The sequence below is a fragment of the Coenobita brevimanus genome, chromosome 57, assembly GCF_032717465.1.
Source record: "Coenobita brevimanus isolate Jiangsu-jjx chromosome 57, ASM3271746v2, whole genome shotgun sequence".
Taxonomy (NCBI): Eukaryota; Metazoa; Arthropoda; class Malacostraca; order Decapoda; family Coenobitidae; genus Coenobita; species Coenobita brevimanus.
Window position 1 is genome coordinate 3,100,280 of NC_137010.1, and position 21,145 is coordinate 3,121,424.

The 21,145-nt window shown below is 42.3% G+C and overlaps 1 protein-coding gene across 2 annotated transcripts in view; it reads right to left on the reverse strand.

Annotated features, from left to right (window-relative positions):
• Nucleotides 1–16,798, reverse strand: part of LOC145402250 (uncharacterized) — an 80,796-nt gene extending 63,998 nt beyond the window's left edge. For both annotated transcript variants that reach the window (XM_080274373.1, XM_080274372.1), the window contains exons 1-2: nucleotides 16,637–16,798; nucleotides 7,047–7,161 (exon numbers count right to left, since the gene is read on the reverse strand). In XM_080274373.1, the coding sequence (XP_080130499.1) occupies nucleotides 7,047–7,161; nucleotides 16,637–16,762 (241 nt within the window). In that variant the 5' untranslated portion in view covers nucleotides 16,763–16,798. The remainder of the gene's footprint in view (nucleotides 1–7,046; nucleotides 7,162–16,636) is intronic.
• Nucleotides 16,799–21,145: the final 4,347 nt, after the last annotated feature.

The window sequence follows — 21,145 nt, forward strand, 5'->3', positions numbered from 1 at the left end:
GTGGAGGGAAGTTGCAACTGAGAGGGATGAGGAGGAGGAGAGGAGGAGGAGGAAGAAGACTGGAGGGAGGAAGGAGATAGGAGAACAAGCGGAATAAGGAGGAAGTGGAGGAGGGGGAATGATGAAGAATGGAACTAAGAACAACGTGAAGGGTGAGAAGGAAGAGAAAGGAAGGGGAAGAAGGGTGTTACAAGGAGAGACACGAAAAAAGATGAAAAGAAATACGAAAGGGGAAAAAGGATAAAGAAAACAATAAGGTGGTCATACGGGGAGGAAGGGAGAAGGATCTAGGTAGGAAAGGAGAACGGGGAAACACCTGAGAGAGAGAGAGAGAGAGAGAGAGAGAGAGAGAGAGAGAGAGAGAGAGAGGAATAAAATAGGAATGTTGGCAAAGTGAAGATGTAGTAGAGAAATAGGGAAGGAAACAATGAAAGGGAAGGAGACTGCAGGGAGGAAGGAAGGGGATGGAAAATGAGGAAAGACGATGCAAGGGAGGGTGGGAGAATGAAGGAAGGAAGGGTCAGGCAGGAAAAAGAAAGAAGGATGTAACAGGGGAGGTGAGGAGGACGGGAAGGAAACTGAAGGAAAAATGAAAAGGATGTGAGGGAAAGAGGGAGATAATAAAGAAGAATGAAGGATGACTAACAAAAGAGAGAAGGAAGGAAGGAAGGAAGAAAGGAAGGAAGGATGGAAGGAAGGAAGGATGGAAGGAAGGAAGGACGGAAGGAAGGAAGGACGGAAGGAAGGAAGGAAGGGAAGGAAGGACGGAAGGAAGGAAGGAAGGGAAGGAAGGATGGAAGGAAGGATGGATGGAAGGAAGGAAGGATGGATGGAAGGAAGGAAGGAAGGATGGATGGAAGGAAGGAAGGAAGGATGGATGGATGGAAGGAAGGAAGGATGGATGGAAGGAAGGAAGGATGGATGGAAGGAAGGAAGGAAGGAACGATGGATGGAAAGAAGGAAGGAAGGAAGGAAGGAAGGAACGATGGATGGAAGGAAGGAACGATGGATGGAAGGAAGGAAGGAAGGATGGAAGGAAGGAAGGATTGATGGAAGGAAGGAAGGAAGGACAAGAAATACTTTATGGGAAAATGAATAAAAAAATGATAAGCCAGGAAGGTGGAAAAGAGGACAGAAAAAAATGTATGTACGAGTATGTATGTATATATGTGTGTGTATATATGTATGTATGTATGTATGTATGTATGTGTTTGTATGTATGTACGGTATGTGTGTGTTTGTAATGTATGTGTGGATGGATGGATGGATATGTATGAGCGAGTATGTATATGATTGTGTGCATGTGGGCAGGAAGGATGAAGCAAGGGAGGTATGAAGGTAAGTAGCCACCCGTAGGTATGTAAGTAGGTAGCTAGGTTGGTAGGGAGGGAGGGATGGAGAGAGGGAAGAAGGTATGTAGCTAGGTTGGGGAGGGGAGGGGAGGGGAGGGGAGGGGAAAGGAGGCAAGGGAAGGTGAAAGGAAGGCTAGGCAGTCAGCTGATTGAAAAGACGTGACGAGAGAGAGAGAGAGAGGGAGGGGATAACTAACAGGAAGGAAGTAGGGAAGGAAGTGAGGAAGGAAGGAAAATGAGGAGCTTCTTATACGTATGGTTTCTTCCCCTTTCCCTTCAGCATATTCCCTTCATTCCTTCCTTCGCTCCCTCCAGCCAGCCAACTAACCTTTCATCCCTCCCTCCTTCCCTTCACGACCTTACCTTCTTGCACCCTCCATCCTCCCTCTCTCTCTCTCTCTCTCTCTCTCTCTCTCTCTCTCTCTCTCAATGTTCCAAGTATGCCTTTCTCCCCTCACGTCCTCCCCCACCCACGTACCCTATATTTTCATCGCTCTCTCCTCCCACCCACCAACACCCACTCTCCTCCCACTCCCACCCATCTACGCCCATTGCCCTTCACCCTCTACCCACTCCATCCTACCTTCATATACCTACTCCTCATTATTCACTCATACCTTCACTCATCCCTATACTACACCCCCCATCCACTTACACCAATCCACACTCTCCTTCTCCCATCTTCACAAACTCTCCACGTTCCTTCACCCACTTACACTCATTCCCACCTAACATTCCATCCCTCCTATCCACCTACACCATTTTCCCACCCTTCCCACCCATCGACACCCGTTCACCACCCACCTAACCCATTCCCTACCTCTCTCACTCACCTTCACCCCGTTCTATCCCTCCCCTACTCACTAACACCCACTCCCAGCTAAAATTCCATTCCTCTTATCCACATACACCTTTTTTCTACGCTCTCCCACCCACCTGCACCCTTCCATTCCCTCTCTCTACCCACCTGTCCCCACTCACCCTCTTACAGCATCCCTCTCACCCCACTCACACTGTCCCTCTCACCTACCTACCCTTCTTTCCTACTTTCTCCACACACCTGCAGACACCCACACCCACCCACCCACTTACACCATCCGTCTCGCCCACCTACTCTTCTTTCTTATCCTGCCCACCCACCCACACCCACCTACCTACAACCATCCCGAGCCACCCACCCACTTACACCATCCGTCTCACCCACGTACTCTTCATTCCTACTCTCCCCACCCACCCACCCACCCGCTCACCTTGGTCACGTACAGAGGGACAGGATTGGACAAGGACTGGCCAATCACGAGGAAGAGAGAACTCAGAAAGACACACGGGGCAAGGTATGGGAAGGAAGGGGAAAACACACACACACACACACACACACACACACACACACACACACACACACACACACACACACACACACACACACACACACACACACAATCTAACCTTATATCTACTACTCTACCTTCCCATCCACACGTGCACCTTTCCACCCACTCCACGATGCTCCAGATTAAAGAAGTAGGAACAATCACACTCATCCACCTTGCCATCCACTCGTCCACACATCCATCCAGCCCACAATATCCAGATGATGCAAGGAAAAACAATCACATACATCCACACATCCTTCCACCACACATTACACTGAAATAACAAGCATTCACATTCACACGTCTAAACATTCTTCCATTCCATAACGCTTTCCATCTTCTCTCTCTCTCTCTCTCTCTCCTTCACCCCTGACCCACCGCTGCCGTAACCCAATACCTTCCTTTACTCAACCCATTCATCTCACTCACCAAACAACTATCCACCTTCATCCACTCACATACCCATCCTGTCATCCATCAATGCAGTATCACTTTCATCCACTCCCCCCTTTCATCCACCAACGCAATCTCTCTCTCATCCACTCACCGCTTTCATCCACTAAAGCACTTTCTCATCCACTCACCCTTTCATCCACCAATTCTCTCTCTCTCTTTCTCTGTCTCTTTCTCTCATCTACCCTCCAATTTCTTCCACCAATACAATTTCCCTCTCATCCACTCGCCCCACTCTATTTCTTGTACATTCTATTTTTTTTTTCTTTTTACCCGTTCCCTGAGGCTCAGCTGTCCTACGTGCCACATACCTTCGCGTGTCGCAGCTCCGGCACTAATTCCCACTGTTCAAAAGTATACATGCCGCAACGCCGTCTCATTCAGGACTATTTTTTTTTTTTTTTTTCGTTGGGTGTCGTGGTATCTCAGTAAAGTCTGTTTTAACGAAATTCAAATAATCTGTTCTCTACCCCCAGCCTGGCATCGAACACATCCTTTCAAACAGATCACACGACTATCACCGTAACTACCCACATTAATACACTTATAAACCCATCCCTTCATCTAGCAATGTAAATCTCAGCCCTTCTCCGCCCTCACCATTCTTGTACTAATCCAAAATTGTTTGCATTCAGCCATCAGTGCATTTATAATTATACATTTTTCTTTATCATCTTACCCACCAACTCAGCAACACTCACCTACATCACTACTCACTTCCTTTTACTCACTAACTCACAATCATCCAGCCTCTCTTTCATTCACTATCCCTCCTTCATTCACACATCCGTCTCTACACCTATCCTCTGTTACACACCCACCCTCTTTCCTATACTCATCCATGCAACAGCTCCCAATAACCCCACACTCATTCACCTCCACACCCACCCTTCCACACTCACTTTCTTCCTCATACTCTCTCTCTCTCTTTCTCCACCCACAACTACACAACCTCCCCTCTCCTCTACACACGCTCAAACTCTTCCACCCATCCACTTATTCTCCTACGCTCTAACATACTCCTACACACACACACACACACACACACACACACACACACACACACACACACACACACACCTACACCAACTCATTTACACTCCGGCAATCTCACTCTCTCCCCATCCACCCAGCCACATCCATTCATCAACTCACTCATGCCCAATCTACTGTACACGCATCCAATCACTTTCTCACAGTCATTCCTTATTCCCTAACCCAACTATTCACTCTCTCACACTTACAGTACACTACACCCACTTACTCCTTCACGCCATCCACCCACTCTCCTACACCCAGCCACACCTAGGCACTCTCCTACTCATTCTCTCACACCCTGTCTCCTTCCCCCCATCCACCCACCCTCCTACACCCAGCCACACCTAGGCACTCTCTCTTTCCGAAGTCGTGATGTCGGCACAATAACTCCTCCTCAGACTCTCTTGTTGTCCACACCCACCACACTTGCCTAACACTACACACCTACACAGACTAAAACTACACACCTACACAGAGTAACACTACACACCTACACAGAGTAAAACTACACACACAGCCTACCTACATCTCCAAACTCATCAATACACAAATTCACAAACACAATACACTTCACATACACTCGTGTTTGTACTCCTTCCCAGCACCACACACCTTCTGTCCTTAAACACCAGCACATCAGCACTTACACCTACACTTAAATATAAACCCAACCCAAGCCTGCACAACTATACACTTTCACCTACACACCTATTATTTACACTTATCTCAACTCCATCACACTTTCACACACAGCCTCTCAGTTCATACCTTCCTTCACTTAAACACCTGTGCAAACATACCTTCACTTACTACTCATTCAACACTCCCAAGCTCCTATAATAATCAACTCAGGTGGATTTCGTCAGGTGTTAGATGGAAGAGACTATCGGTACTAGAGGTGTTCCTACCACGTGGGTACAGGTACACTCAAACACCTACAGTACACATGGACCTACACCTACATCCCTTCACACATAATTATGTCATCTGGTTTCTGCTTCACCCCACACCTTGCTTGCATAAAAAGAAAAAAAGAAAAAGAAAAGAAAGCCTAGTGTGCATCCTGGAACAATACTCTCTCTCTCTCTCTCCAATACCTGCTATACACCCCTGTTTAAGAGTACAATCCATATTCTCGCGGGCATAGAAGGATCCTTGGCATATTTATCTTAGCGATTTAGTTTACGAATTACATCTAAATCTTTTCCACGTTATCTGCATCTTTTTCTTTTACTATTGACATCCTTTACATAAATAACACACGAGAGTATTGACCACTTCAGTCCGAGGTCATTTTTTGTTTTTTTCTATCAACGGACGATTTTTCTGGCAGTGAAGAAGCTAAAGAAGGAAGTTTATCTTAAGGAGAATAAAATCGTCTGGAAATACCGAGAATAAAACAGAAAATGCATCATCGGACTGAAAGGGGTTAGCGTGTCAAATGCTGATGTCAACTGGTAAGGAAGAGACGCGAGAATGACACACTAACTTTGTACACACACACACATACACACACACGGTTACACATTTACCTTAACTCTATATCATTATTTTATTTACAGATTTGTTCATACAGTTCACACTTACACGACACAAGGATTCAAAATGCTACACACCCAAACCCACACACAACTTAAAGTGTACATCTCCAACCTTCCACTTACACCCACACTCGCCTAACCACCTAACAGTACACACACCTACACAAACACACACACACACACACACACACACACACACACACACACACACACGCACGCACACGCACGCACGCACGCACGCACACACACACACACACACACACACACACACACACACACACACACACACACACACACACATTCCAACACTTTCCCGCCTTGAAGCACAACCAACAATCACTTCCTCTTAACCCCTTTACCTCGAGGCTGTCTATTTTATCAAAACACCAAACTCACCTTCATTCAGCTCAGGTAAGACTCTACGATGAAGGTGAAAGGATTACGGTTAATTTCCACTAACTCTTTTGAGGTTAAGTTTCCCTCAGCTGAATAAAATCATTTAGTGTTGGAAAAAAAAGACACACACACACACAAACAAAAAAAGACACACACACACACAAACAAAAAAAGGGAGCAAAAGGATTAACAAAATGCAATCCATGGACGTCTTTCTCTCTCTCTCTCTCTCTCTCTCTCTCTCTCTCTGCTGCAAACGCCATTTTTTTTTTTTCTTTTTTTTTACTGAAGAGAAACTACTACGGCTGAAGAGGTATTTATTCCCTCCATCTCGCTGTGTTTATGTTTTCTCTCCGTCCCCTCCATCCCACCCCGTCAAAAAACTACCACAACTACCACTCTCATCTACAACTACAACTACCACAATCACCTCCAGAACCACACTCTAACAGCTATCGGTACCACACATATGCTACCACCACTCACAACTGCAACAACCACAATGAACTGCATAAGCATAAATAATTCTCATCCTCCAACCACAACCAGTCTTCACCTTAACCTGACCTAAAATCACCATCTCTTATCTTGAATGCCGAGATTTAACAAGAGACGAACACCACCGCCACCACAAACATGAAGATACGAGACATGATTATATTCTTCTGCAAAAACCCAACCAAGAACATACTGAAGATATTATGGCTGATCTACTCATACTTAACATCCTCAGTGTAGGATGGGCAAGAACAGTTATTTAAACAACTATGAATAAGAGGAAAATAGATATAAGGAGAAAACTATACAGACAATTGAAGAGGCACATGATAAAAATATGAAAAAAAAAGAACCAAAAGCATATCCCGAAACCACAATCTGACTCAAGTACTAACCTCCCTTTGGCCTGCTCTCGGGGTAGCAGATGCGGAAGAGTCCCTTGGTGCGGGTGCGGTACAGGCCACTATCCTCGAAGGCTTGGGGCGAGATGTCCGAACGCGCCAGGGACCTCTGTCGGCGAGAGAAGAGTTCGCTGTAAGTCTGGGTAAATCAGGAGCACCCTAATCACACGCTTCCTTGGGCCTATGCGGTGTTTAAGACTGTTTGGTTTATATTTTCCTCTTCACTCACATAGCTACCAAACCCTACATAGAAAATATATGAAAATACCGCAAAAACAAATGGTTCTTCAGAATAATTACCGTAACTGCTCTGAAAACTTGTTTATCGCAAGGCCTGGCTAAGATCCCTCATGAATAAGGCACTCGGACTTTTATTTTTTTTTCCAGCTTAAGAAAGGCTTCAGCTGTAGAAATTTCAGTCTTCAATACAGCCGTGAAAAAATCAGGATTAGGATTCGTTACCGGGATAATTCAAGCTGAGTTATGGTGGTTGAATGTGGATAAACTTAGAATTATAACAAACACAAGGTGGAATGAAAACATGGGTAAGTGTATGAGGAGGGTGGTGTGTCGTGGGATGATGAGCCATTACAGTGAGGAGGAAATGAAATACTTATATCCTATTGTCCAGGTCACTCTTCACACGATCGAAAGTACACCTATAGCGCATTTCTAGATACAGAAACCTTATTACAGAGAACGATGGATAGGCACTGCGATACGGTATGAGTGGGGGAGGGATGTACATGGGGGAGGGAGATGTACAGGTGGGTAAGGGGAAGGGGTCGGTGGTGGTGGGGGCCGTAGCTGGGTGGGGAAGAGGTATAAAGCAGGTGGGCGGGTGAAAGGTGCAGGTGGCAGGGGGAAGAGTGTAGGAGAGAGATGGGGAAAGGTCTGTTTTTATTCACAGCCTCACTCGCATTACGACAAACTGTAAGGTAACGGAAACACTTAAATATAATCACCAGTAAAAATAATACCCGGAAAACAAGAGGACAATCCAAACAGCTGGGTACGAAGAAACCTAAACGATCACTAAGGCCTGTCATCTCGGCTTGGTTAGCGACGCACAATGAATCTCTAAATACTTCCGTAATAGCCCATGAAGCTCGTCGTTATGGCACAGTTGCGGACATAAGTACCGTATCGATTCACTTCGGTACAAAAGGAACGTGAGTGTGAATAATGACTTTCGAAAGCCTGAAATGCGGTCCTAGGAGCCCTAAACGCTTCTTTTAATATAGTATCAGCGTTTCATAATTCTTCAGTTATAAATAAAGTGGTATTATTGTCCACATCTGTACGTAAACTTTAAAAAGCCATATCTTTCAACTTTTTAAGGTTCTGAATTAAAGAGCAACATTCACCTTCTTCGTGCGCTGTGTCGTACTGGAAGACAGGGATATGATGCTATGTTTACCATGTGTACGTCTGCAGAGAAAGTACCATGTAGCAATTATCGGCAACAAGCTAATGGAGTTACTATGCACATGTTGTTACCTTGACGCAAACACTTCAAGCAGAGTGTGAAGTGCTGTCTTGGCCAATGTCTGCGTTCCGGTACTAGACCACTCACTGCTTGCTTGATACACCGGAAGAAATCAGACTGACAAGATTTTGACAGGTACTACGTTCTATGTAGAAAGGAAAATCACAGCTTAAACGACTTTTTCTTTTTTTTACCATATATCTTCACAGCCTCCAAAAGAATTCATATACATTAAACAGATTTATGTAGCTAACTGGAAGGGATAGATACAGCCTTCATTAGCCCTCAGACCTCGCCTTGTGTCCTAATGAGATGTAAAATCGCCTGTCGTTCGCAGGAGTAAAATACATGACGTCACCGAGATTTAAAAGCTAACCCCTCCACTAAATGTCCATCCTAATTGTATAAAATAATTTGACTGCAGACTGAGAGAAAAAAAAAATAAAGGTCACGCTAGTGGTGTTAAAACAGACCTCAATATCCAGAGATCCAAATACCCGGCAGCAAGTATACTGCCAATATATTCATAGGACGAGTATACTGCCAACTCTCACTCAGCATCACACGCCATAAATTACATATGACCTACAAAACGGCTCGGCAAACTCGTAGTGTGGGAACCCAGCCTGAAAATGAAGGGTTACGCATGTTCATCAATACTTTCGGTACGGTGACTTCTATATGTATATTTTGTTATGTATAACCAGATGACTATATTCTGCTTTAAAAGGAAACTATTTGAGCTCCAGTGTTAGATAAATCCATCATAAAACCTTAATGAATAAAATGGTCTGGTGGTAAAACTGAAATACTGTAGAGTGAAATGGTTAACTAGCCCCTTCCCTTCGATGACATCTTTCTTTGTTTTTTCTTTTTCTTTCTATTTGTTATAACCGGACTGTACTCTGTTTTTTATGAGGAAAAAAAAAAAAACTAATTGGGTATATGTACAGACATTAGTAAGTATTTAGCAGTTCTTTAAATCGAATTACATTGTCTAAAAGCAGCGATATATAATATACTGTATATATAAAACAATCTCAGTTACAAAGGTGATCAATGAATAATGAATATAGGCCACCGTGTATAACATTATGGTACGTACGTTCTTGCCAGCAGCTCTCTTACACTGTCTCAGAACTGCCACAACCTAATGAGATCTTGCCTAATCAACCAGTAACATTTGAGCCAGCAGGGAGGGTCGCAGTTTCACTTCATTAGCCTAGTTCAGATTAACGAACACAACAGCATCCGTATCAGTATTTGCTCTGATTATTCATATACCACTTGGCTCTACTGCCGCGTGAGCCACCCAACACTGCAAATGTTCTCTCAGCAGTCGATAGGGGTACTGCTCTAAGCCTTCTTCTGTTCTTCATCTATTTCCTGGCCGACAAAGTGTTATAAATTATGTTCATTTGTCGAAGTTATTGGTTTGCATATGAAACTATGACGACATAAGCAGTATTGGGTGTCACGCGGGAATGGAGCCAACTGTACATAAGCTGTAGGCTACAATAGTGTCATATATCGATATCGGTATATACTTTTTTTTCTTTTCCCCTGCTACAGCAGGCCTTCAAAACTCTGAGCGGTAATGCTGTAACAGATTTCTCCTGAGGCTCATTAGTCCACTCTCACCTGACAGATGGCGTTATTCACACACACACACACACACACACACACACACACACACACACACACACCGTCACTATTACACGCTAGCTTAGAGTCTAAGTGTTGTCTAATGGTACCCATTTACTAGGAGGGAAGGGTGGGTAGTATTTTAACTCTTATCCCTTCACCACGATTATGTCTTTTACAGTTCAGACACCAGCTAGCCTATACTGCGTTTTTTTCGTACTTCCCATGCAAAAAATTTAAATGCAGACTTAATCAAAACTTCAAATACTATACCGTCCTTTCAAAACAATGGAAGTAAGTCAATCAACACTTATTCAATATTTTAACTCACAGCCATAGTAGGGTTGGGAATTCAAAGTTCATATGGGAAGCTCAGAGTTCTAATAAAGCAAGATGAAGTAAAGCCTGTTCACTACACTGGGGTCTTCCTAAGGTGAGAAAAATTGTTTGGCGGTAAGAAGCACTTTTCTTTTCTTTTTTTTTAGCATTTAAATTCCTACCGTGTCAACAAGTGGGTTAGCGGAAGGTTAGTGCCCCTCCCCGTAAAACAACTAACTCAAACACAAAAGGCCACTTCTTACGAGGTTATGGCGTCTGGCTACAGATAGACGGATAGACAGAATTTATATTAGGCCCAGGTATTAATATAGACGGGTAAGCCAAATCCCAATCTCTTACTGCATTTTTTGAAACACATGGTGCGGAAAAACACCATCAGAACCTCACTCATTGCCGAATACACTCAGTAGTACACTCAGTTGCCGACTACACTCAGTAATCGGTCAGACTAACGGTACCGGCATGTAGGCCCTATCCTCACACGTGTTTCCATATATGACCGATAAATTGGTGGCAGTCCTACACCCCTGCGCCAAGTGCTGATTTTAAGGTCGCTAGATCAACACCCACACCCCTGAATCACACTCCTACCCCTCAATCACCTCCTTGGTGCGTTCTCTCACTGGCTTTCTAGCATCGTTTCTTTAGCTATTCATTTTGTTCATCACGACCTGAAATTATCTGGAGTGTTATTTATCTTTCTAGTAATGGCACTTTTCATAAATGACGTACAAAAGGAAATTGGAGTACCCGATATAGAAATAAACTGGTAAAGTGATGATGTTAAGGAGTCTCCAAGCCGATGAGAAAGCGGGTCCATGATCAACCTGCCTTAACGGTACAGGTAATCTAATTTTACTGGCAGTAATCTAGGACAGAACTTTAAAACTCCACAAAATCGTAAAGGGCTGATAAAGAAACGCACGTCATAACATAGTAAAATATAATAAAATATAACAAACGAAGTCACTTGTGTGGAGGGGTTAATGCCTAAACGGTTCTCCCGAATCATAAGAGAGCAATGAAAACAAAATAATCAATATCCAACACCATGAATCAGCACAAACGAATTTATGGGCGAGATCTAGGCCGACAAACAAATCAAGGCAAAACTGTAAGACGTAAAGGTGTAGTAAAAGCATAGGCGGATACATGTATACAGCACAAATAAGAATCGGATTTACAGTAGGTTTAACGTGCTCGCTTGGGGATTTCAGCGCCCGGGGGATTTCAACGCGTCAGTATGAAGTGACCCATCTTTTGAAACTGCTGTAACTTCCCCGTACTTCAGTAAATTATTCAAATATACGCTCGACGAATTTTTTCACGTGAAAGATATCCTGGCAACTTTAATTTACGTAAAGCAATCAGCATCTATGCTGAAGTGTTAAATACCCTCTGTAGGTCAGAACGTCACTGGTATATATTTCATTCTAGCTAGCGGTCGGGCGATTTCATTCATCTGAAGGAATTCTATGCCTTTTAAGGGTTAGTTCAAGTTAATAATAATAATAAGAAGAAGAAGAAGAAGAAGAAAAAGAAGAAAAAAGAAAATTACGGTAGCAACAGTAGCAGAGCACATCGCACTTAAGATAACATTTTATTCTAGTTACCGGTCAGACCAATTTACTAACCTACGCTAAATTCCATGCCTACAGCGGTTTGCTCCACTGCCTATGAACTTACGCAATCTAAAGGCAAAAATCAAATGGCAAGCGAAACAATGCTCATTCCAAGACGGATTCAGCTTCCATTGTTACATTATAGATTATTATATGTAGGATTTTTCTTTTTTTACTCGTAACGAAAGAACTTCCCTATTCTTCCATCTGTCTTATTCCACTTTGTCTTACACATTCCTTCATCTACTCTCTCTCTCTCTCTCTCTCTCTCTCAGGCGGCAGGAAGTGTCTGCAACGGTATAGATGGCAGTTGACTCATGCTCTTCCTTTTTTTTTTTTTTTTCAGTTTCAAAACGCCTGATGGTACGAGTATTTTGAAGAGCAGACTGAAAAAAAAATAATTGTCAACCACTAGCCTTTAATTTATTCTCATTCATTACAACACTAATAGGCAGCTGGACAAACCACTTACATCTCAACTCTACATATCCATTATTAAGTTTTTATTATTACCGCAAGAACAGGTACGAGTATTCAGTTATAGACCTAATGGAGATTCACAACTTGCATTCGTTATTTCATTCTCTCTCTCTCTCTCTCTCTCTCTCTCTCTCTCTCTCTCTCTCTCTCTCTCTCTCTCTCTCTCTCTCATAAATTCGTATGGCCAACTTCCCTGAGACTGCAAATAGCTTCTTCCATCATTAACATCTAAAGAGACATAGAAGTAACGTGACGACCTATATGTAGAAAATAAAACCCAACTGGAAAAAAAATAACAATATTGCTTGTCAGGAAACTCGAGCTTACATCAACCGAAGCCTATAAATTACATCATTCTTTAAGACATCAACTGCCACATTATCTGCCCACTCCTGTCTTCAGCAAATTCCTTCCATATTCTCAAGCGTTTCAAATACACAACTGGTCAACTCTTAAAACGTTACCGTATTTCTTATATGCACTTCCTTCCTTTTCAACGACATTATCAACTGCCATGTTTCTAGGCATCTACAACTCAACGTGACGTGAAACAATCTTTTTCGTGGTGTGTGTGTGTGTGTGTGTGTGTGTGTGTGTGTGTGTGTGTGTGTGTGTGTGTCTGCCTGCAAACCTCTAATTCAACCTAAGCTATCCATCCATCTCCATCTACCTAAAAAACACTTCCATCTATCAGTCTATACCGGTATCCATCCATATAACCATCCAGCCTATCAGTAAAATCATTAATGTAATTAGTCTCAGTAAAAGTATTCTTATTTTCCATCCTAATTCCGCAGGTGGAGAGGGAACGTGGCATTCCCCTCCCCCCCCCGGCCTTGCATTGGCCAATCTGCCTGGAGTGTGAATGTATGTTGCAGGGGTAGGGGTCATGCATTCCCTCACCCCTGACCTCATTTCTCTCTCTCTGGGGATGCTATTTGCTGCTGTCCAGGTTTGGTGGTTTGGTTCATCTTTATTTTTTTCCTCCATCCTTCTCTCCAGTAAGTTTCCTCCTCTTCACAATTTTCCCCTTTACCCTCCTCTCTCTCTCTCTCCTCACACACACACACACACACACACACACACACACGAGATGTACTTTGTGTAGGGGAGGGTTGCAAGTTCCCGTCCAATCCAAACATCCAGGAGTTGTATTCCCGAGTTCCGGATATTTCTTAGGTCCTAACATTCAAGCGATTTAATCTGCATGTTTCACCTTCCTAAATCCCCACTCACACATATATCTCACACGAGCAATATCTTCCCAGCGCTTCGCCTCATGGATCATACAGCTCACAAATCCCCGCAAAATTCACGGTCTTTTTAACAGCATCCAGAAAGCCGTGAACTACCTGTCTGCTCGAGATTTCCGCCTGTCTATCGAGTCTGTATTCTCGTAGGATGAGAAGGTTCCCTAACACCTCTTCCCATGTGATTTATTTGGCTTATTACATCTTGCAGTCATCTTCTATGTTACTTAAATCATTCTAATATCACCATACTCCACATAAATAATGTACAAAACTACCGGTACATAAGCCAGCCCTATCTAAGACTACGGTAAATCGGTAAGGAAGAGGTGTTAAGGAGTTTCCTTACCAGACTACAATATGGGCTGACGACGGTAGCCTAGGTTTATCATAAACTGAAATACTTCCTTTTAGAACTTTGCTGTATGATGACGGTTTTAACTTTTTATTTTATTTTATTTTATTTATTTATTTATTTACTTTCTGCTGCCTCCAGTTGATTTTTCTTTGTCTACCGTATGTTTCAGTGGTGATGGAGTCCCTGCAAACAGGACTCTACCAAGCTGAACATAATCGTCTGGAGGAAGCGTTAATTAGATACAAAACTCATCATCGTAGTGAAGAGATAACTACGGCATACTAAGCGTCATCATATTTACTTGCAACTTTAAAAAAAAAAAAAAATAGACGATTCACCGACCTTAGGTTTAAACATCTCTACCCTAATTCCCACAAAAGCGACGGGGTGAGGTAGGATCCACAAACAAAGGGAAATAACATGTAGAATGATTACGCTGCCTGCACAATAAAGCCTCCGAAATCCTGGCTCCACTTCAAGCGTCCACATAAATACCGGTATCATATGTTGTTTATTTCAGTATCATATCGATAACTTCACTACAAGCATAGGTAATCAGGTAATCATAGAGGTAACTCCATTATAGGCATCGGTGATAATGAAGTAGTAGTAGCAGTACTATTACTACTACTACTAATAATAATAATAAATAAATAATAATAATTCATAGTAATAAAATAATAATAATAATAATAATAATAATAATAATAATAACTGACGGAGTGGGATAATATTTCAGCGAGACTTGTCCAAGGTTGGGAAGGAACGAGTGTAATTTAAAACCTCCAGCAGGATTTCCGTTACATGAGCCGACTAGCTAATCCCTTCACCCAGAGGACGTCTTTCCGGCTACCACCTGGCCATATTAAAACTCTGGGGAGACTTTTCATAATGGAGGAATTTAATGGACATCGTTTTTATTTCGTTTATTCTGTTTGGAAGTAAAGTCAGCAAGAATTTGACATCGCAGTGAAAAGGTTACTTCACACTTAACTCATTAACTCTCCAACACATACCGTAGCTGAAAGACGCAGCTTCACTGTGATGATTTTTATATATTTTTGCTATACTCAGACGATTTTACTCAGCTTAGACAGCCTTTAAAACTAAAAGGGATATACAAAAGCTGCATTAATCTCTTCTCTGCTTCAGGTTTCTCCCACGTTGAATGTAAGCGTCTGAACTGTCTTCACTTCGTCTGTTTTCGTTATCTTAGCCAAATTTCCCACATTTACATGGGCCTACGAGATTCTGAGTTCGAAACAAAGACATCACTGGGCACAGGAATCAGATGAGAAAGAAGGCCTCGGGTGCAATTCCCCCCCCAAAAAAAAAAAAAAATAAATAAATAAATCTGTGAGGCTGCTAATTACTACAAAAGTGCTTGTCAGCAGGGTCGCAGCAACACTATGCCAACACCCTTTAACTGCGATGGTCCATATCAGGAATGAATAGTTTTTCCAACTACGGATGCTTTTATACAGGAGAGAAAATTAGACAGCCAATGCGTGGTTAGTATGGTGCATTTTGGTGTTTTGATACGATAGACGGTGCCTTATCTCTCTCTCTCTAACTCCAACAATCTTCAGACTGGTAGTTTTGATGTAACTCTTACTGGCTGGCCTACCGTTAGTTAAAGGCCCTCCCACATGATCACAGACCACCTGGGTTGTCCGAGCACGCAACTCACCAGTGTCGAAGCACGATGACGAATCCTCTAAAAGCTGGGATCTCATGGTGCTTCATGTCTAAAGGATCATTTTTCAAACTTTCTCCGTACATGTACTCAAATATGCAAGTGCCTACTGATCGCGTGGAAGGGCCTTAGTTCTGATGGAAGAATAATAGTTCACCCATTTACTAAAACTGATAATTTTAGTTTCTCCCTCTCTCTCATACTGAAGGGGTTATGATGGTGGCAATTAATATACTGTAATGTTAAGCCAACTCCTTCAGCATAAATTGGTAATCTTCGCTTTCACCTTGCTAAACAAAACTTTTAGTAGTTACTTATAAGGCTTTTGTAATTATCGAAGTTCATACTCTTCGAAACAATTTTCTTCACACTCCTATTATCTCAACCACACATTCAATTCTTCTTCATTTAGGTTTTTACTTCTGTGAACTTTGTAACTAACTGATCCAGTCTTAACATTTTAAGTGTTATGAAGTTATACAAGGGCGAGAATGATAAGAACAAAGAGAAAGTGGAACGAAAGTATGTGAAAAGAAACACGACAAACCTTTAAGAAACAGGAAGCCAAAACCAGGAAGCAAGTTAAAAGACGAAAGTACAGGCACACAGAACCCAAGTTCCAATGGAATAAGAAATGAAGCTTACACAGGACAAATATGAGAATTAGGAAGTTAAATATGGCGCGACCAACATCTAATCACCTCACCTCGATTTCTATGCGGTTGACTTTGATATATTGCCAGTTATCCGTCCCGAAGGCGATTGCAAGAAGCGCAACGGATACCACGGCACATATCGTCGCCAGGGATAGTGTGATGGCTGAACAAGGCATGATGACAGAGTATATAAAATTAACAACAGCACAAAAATCCACCCCCAAGCGTCGAACACCCTCCCTCCACCAAGTCTAACTGGGAACTGGTTTGCTGGAGACTCGTGGACCCGCCGCACCTGTCCGCCGAAGGGTCGAGCTTCGAAGGGATGAGGAGACGAGACAAACCAAGTCGAAATCTCGCTTTTTTCAGTCTTCTTATTAAATGAATTTTCATGGGCTTCATTGACATCAAATGAGCAGATCATCAGCTTCGTTATTTAATTATTTGGTTCCCACATTAACATTTAGCTGTATTCATAATATACATTCCCGCTCCTGCGAAGCTCATACACCTACGGCCTTAGGCGACTGACCAAAACATTCTTGAGTCCATGTGAAAGAAAACGGAATGAATCTATGGCCGGGAAACTTTTATTTTGCCACGGACACCTGGCCAGTCCCGCTACCACGATAATCCCAGTGGTTGTATGTTGACTCAGCGCAAACCAGTGCATACACTCCAGCTTAAAAACACAGTAAATAAAAGATCTTCCGGTATAATGTTCAACAACCTATTAATCTTAGGATGCTTGCCAAAGGTTTTGAATGTGGCTCTGTCAGACGATTTTATTCAACTCTGAAAGCATCTATAAAGACCTGAAATGAAATTGTGGCAATTCTTTCAGGACTGCATCACTGATCATCATTCTAGCCCAATATCCTGGGGTGAGGAGATCCAAAGCATAGGTCTGTGATCTCGCTGATCCCATACATCACATAAGGTTTGCATACGCAAGGTTGGGCCAAGCCCTATTCTGGGCGAGCACACTGCTGCAAAATGTGCACACATTTTAACAGTCTAAATTTCAGATGGGGAGACCCGAGGTCTGAGTGGGGGGTCCGTCTCCTCCCCTCCCACCGCGTGGCTATGCCACTGATTCAATGTAATCCTTAATACCGAGGAACACTTTTGTCATTGGAGAAATGGCCCGCCTCCATTCAGTGTTTCACACTCTAGTTTAGGTGTAGACATTGGTGCAGCCAGGTGACAGGGAAGAACTTGAGGCCAAGGCCCCCCCTTTCATAATGCAGTGTCACTCAAATGCATAAAAATGTGCAGACAGGTAGGCATTTATTTATATTCTTATTTCATTATTAGGCTACTGATGATTGATTTTCAGGGTTGTTTGCTTTACTAATTGAAACTCAATACATTTTAATCTACAGTGTTATAATGCTTTCCAATCCCACACCCCCAACAAAAACTTGGCTGTGGTGTAGACAGCTCTTGGGACTGTAGGACAAGAAAGTGTTTAAGGAATATGGTGCTGACATGGTGGTGTTTATGAGTGAGATGCTGAGGGGATCTCGATAGAGTGTGAATATGTCAAAGTGCATGAAAAGCCATGTTACTGTAGTCTGAAAAGTCTATACCCCCTACTGGGACCAAACCTTGTTAAGTAAGGCTGGTTGATGAACACGCTACCTTTTCCAGATGCTCCAAAGAACCAGGTATAGTCATGATCCAAAGTACTGTACAGTATCTGGCCTACCCTGGTCACTGGGCAAGTTGAATCCAGGGGCATTTCTTCATTACAGCACACTTCAGCAACTCTCAAATATGCAGCCCAACAAATCCTGAGGTTCAAATGCATATCAACAGTGGATGGGCTACTGTGCAAAAACAACCCTTCTGACCAGGGTGGGCTAGAAACTACAGATCAAGACTGCATCTATACAAAATGTTTGGTTGCTTTTACCAAAGCTGGTGGGTAGTGAGGTTGGCACTTCTACAGACCAACATAAGAAAGAAATGTTTCTAGCCGTACTCTTATTGCTTTCAGTTACCCATTAATCCCTAGGGGTGTAAGATCGCTATTTATGACATTACAAATTATACCCACATGTGGGCATAGCTGAAGGGTAAGTGAGGCTATGTGCTGCAGTTGCATCTGTCATAACTGGATGGATAAGTAAGAGTACCACCAGATGATTTCATATTTTCATTTCATTATGATCCTAAGATGGATGGATCATTATGATCCCATTGTAGTTAAGAGTTGGACACTTCTCTATGCTGAATAAAATCATCTGACAATAGTCTGAGTAAAATCCATGTCCTGATCATATTTTGGGGTTAAATTACACCCTCAAACAAGATTAACCATGGATGTATGGCAATGGGCACGGACATGATTTTATCCAGACAACTGACATATTACAGTAATCTGAAAACAGGAAATTAAAACAGTATTCTGTACGAACAGTCGTATTCTATGGATCGTATAATTAAAATAATTTGTGCTGTGCGGGAAATGCAAGTTTTGTGATGTACAGTACTACATACATTGCTGTAACAGCTAATATATACTGTAAAGTACCGTACTACAAAGAAAGATTTTTCAATAAAATGTGCAATTACAAAGTAAACTCATTTACATCCCTGATGCAATGAAGTATGAAACATGGGTGAAACACATGCACCATTAGTGTGGTTATATAATATAAACGATCACAGACAATTTCTATCAGTTATAACAAGCTGCCAATTAAAAAATAAAATTAAATTAAAAAATAAAGATTAAATCAGAACAAATTATACCTGTATATAAAATTTAAAAAAAAAAAAAAGTTTGATTACAGCCAAATACAGTTTTTTCTTAAACCCAGATTAATCATACTGCTAGCATGTACTACACTGTCAAGCCACTTCTGTACTGTGATGAATACATATTTCTTTATATTCCTGCTATTGTCAAAATATTATTCAACATTGGAAAACCCTTCTCTGTGAAAGGACTGAAAACAATCTTTATTGTGCCTTTCACCACACAAGGTCTCTCAATAGCTAAATAAAATAGTCTGGGAGTAGCAAGAATAATGCTTAATTTTAATAAAGTTACACCACTGTACTACATGGGTTTAAAAGCAAGAAGCCAAGGTGATCAAGACTCAGTGTAAACACGTATATGGTAGACATGCTGAACACACTTTAATACTTTTATATCTGCTGCTACATGACAGAAGACATAACAGCAGCATCAAACTTGAGCTATTTTTGAACATCAGTATTTGAGTTCTGTGTGCAACAGTGTATGAATTCTACTGCTAAAATATATAGCCTGGTAAACAAATACACGTACAGTAGTCCCCATTTAAAGTTCACATAAGTTGCTAATGACTGAAGACCAATTTTCACTTACAGCTGCTCTTGCTTTACCATAGAGCTGATTTAAAGTCAGAAGTGAATGTACTATATTTTGTGCTTTTAACCCCTCCATTACTACCTGCATACATCCTAAACTTTAAGTGAGAACTGACTGTAGATACTCACTACACCATGCTTGAGAAACTTACAGGCATGGTTTACATGTTCAGTGTGATGCCATCTTTCTATTTTGTTCTTGCTGTCACATGGTTTTGAAAGGGTTTTATGATGGATATCTCATAGCATCCGGTACAGCCAGGATTCCGGGGGCTTGAATGATGAGTGAATGGAAGTGTGGCCCATTTGGATTGGGCAAGTTTGTGCTGTCTGGTCATTGCTACTCCTCACCCTGCCCTTGGGTGGGAAAGAAGGTCCGGATGATGATGATGATGATGATGATCTCACAGTAAAGGTAAGTTAAGGTCAGGTGCGGCAGACACCATGAGGCACTCAGCTTCAGTGCTCATTTCCGTAACAAAGGCCTCTGAACCTGTGGTGGGTTATTTACTAATTATCTTTGGATGCAAGACCACTACATCATCCAGGCTACCACAGTTACCTCCGCTAGGTGTTACCCTAAGTACTCACTTTACGTACCAACCCACAAAGGATGGATGGACAACCGATTCTAGTGATGTCAGCTACCCGCACCCAGATTCAAACCATGGCAGTAACAGGCCGGTAGCTTCGCAGTCAGCGATGCTAGTCGCTCAACCACTGTGGCGGGGTAAAGGGGTTGCAAACAAATCTCCATTTATCTCTTTAGCACAATGATACATTTTCAGTTTGTTTTTCCTACCACCAGACAATTCAACTTCATTCATGGGAGACTTCTCATAGTGAAGCAGCTGAATGAACTATAATCGTCATCATCATCATCATCTGACCCTGTGTTGCCCCACGAGGAATGTAGAAGCCCAGGGCTAGGCAAGTTGGTCCTGACATTTAAGATGAGGGTAACCAGCCTCACTCATCCCTGAGTGGCAGTACATGAGCAATATACCCTGAACACCCCTTGGATTTGCGTACTTGCACAAGTTCAATCCGACTCGCATGCCGTAATTACCCACTAAACCACCAGGCACCATAATTTGGTTATATGGTTAACAACCAGCATAGTAAATGCGTTCCTAGTGTACACGAAACCATATGGCTTGTCACTCAGTGTAGTGTCACCCATAGACAGAAGCAAG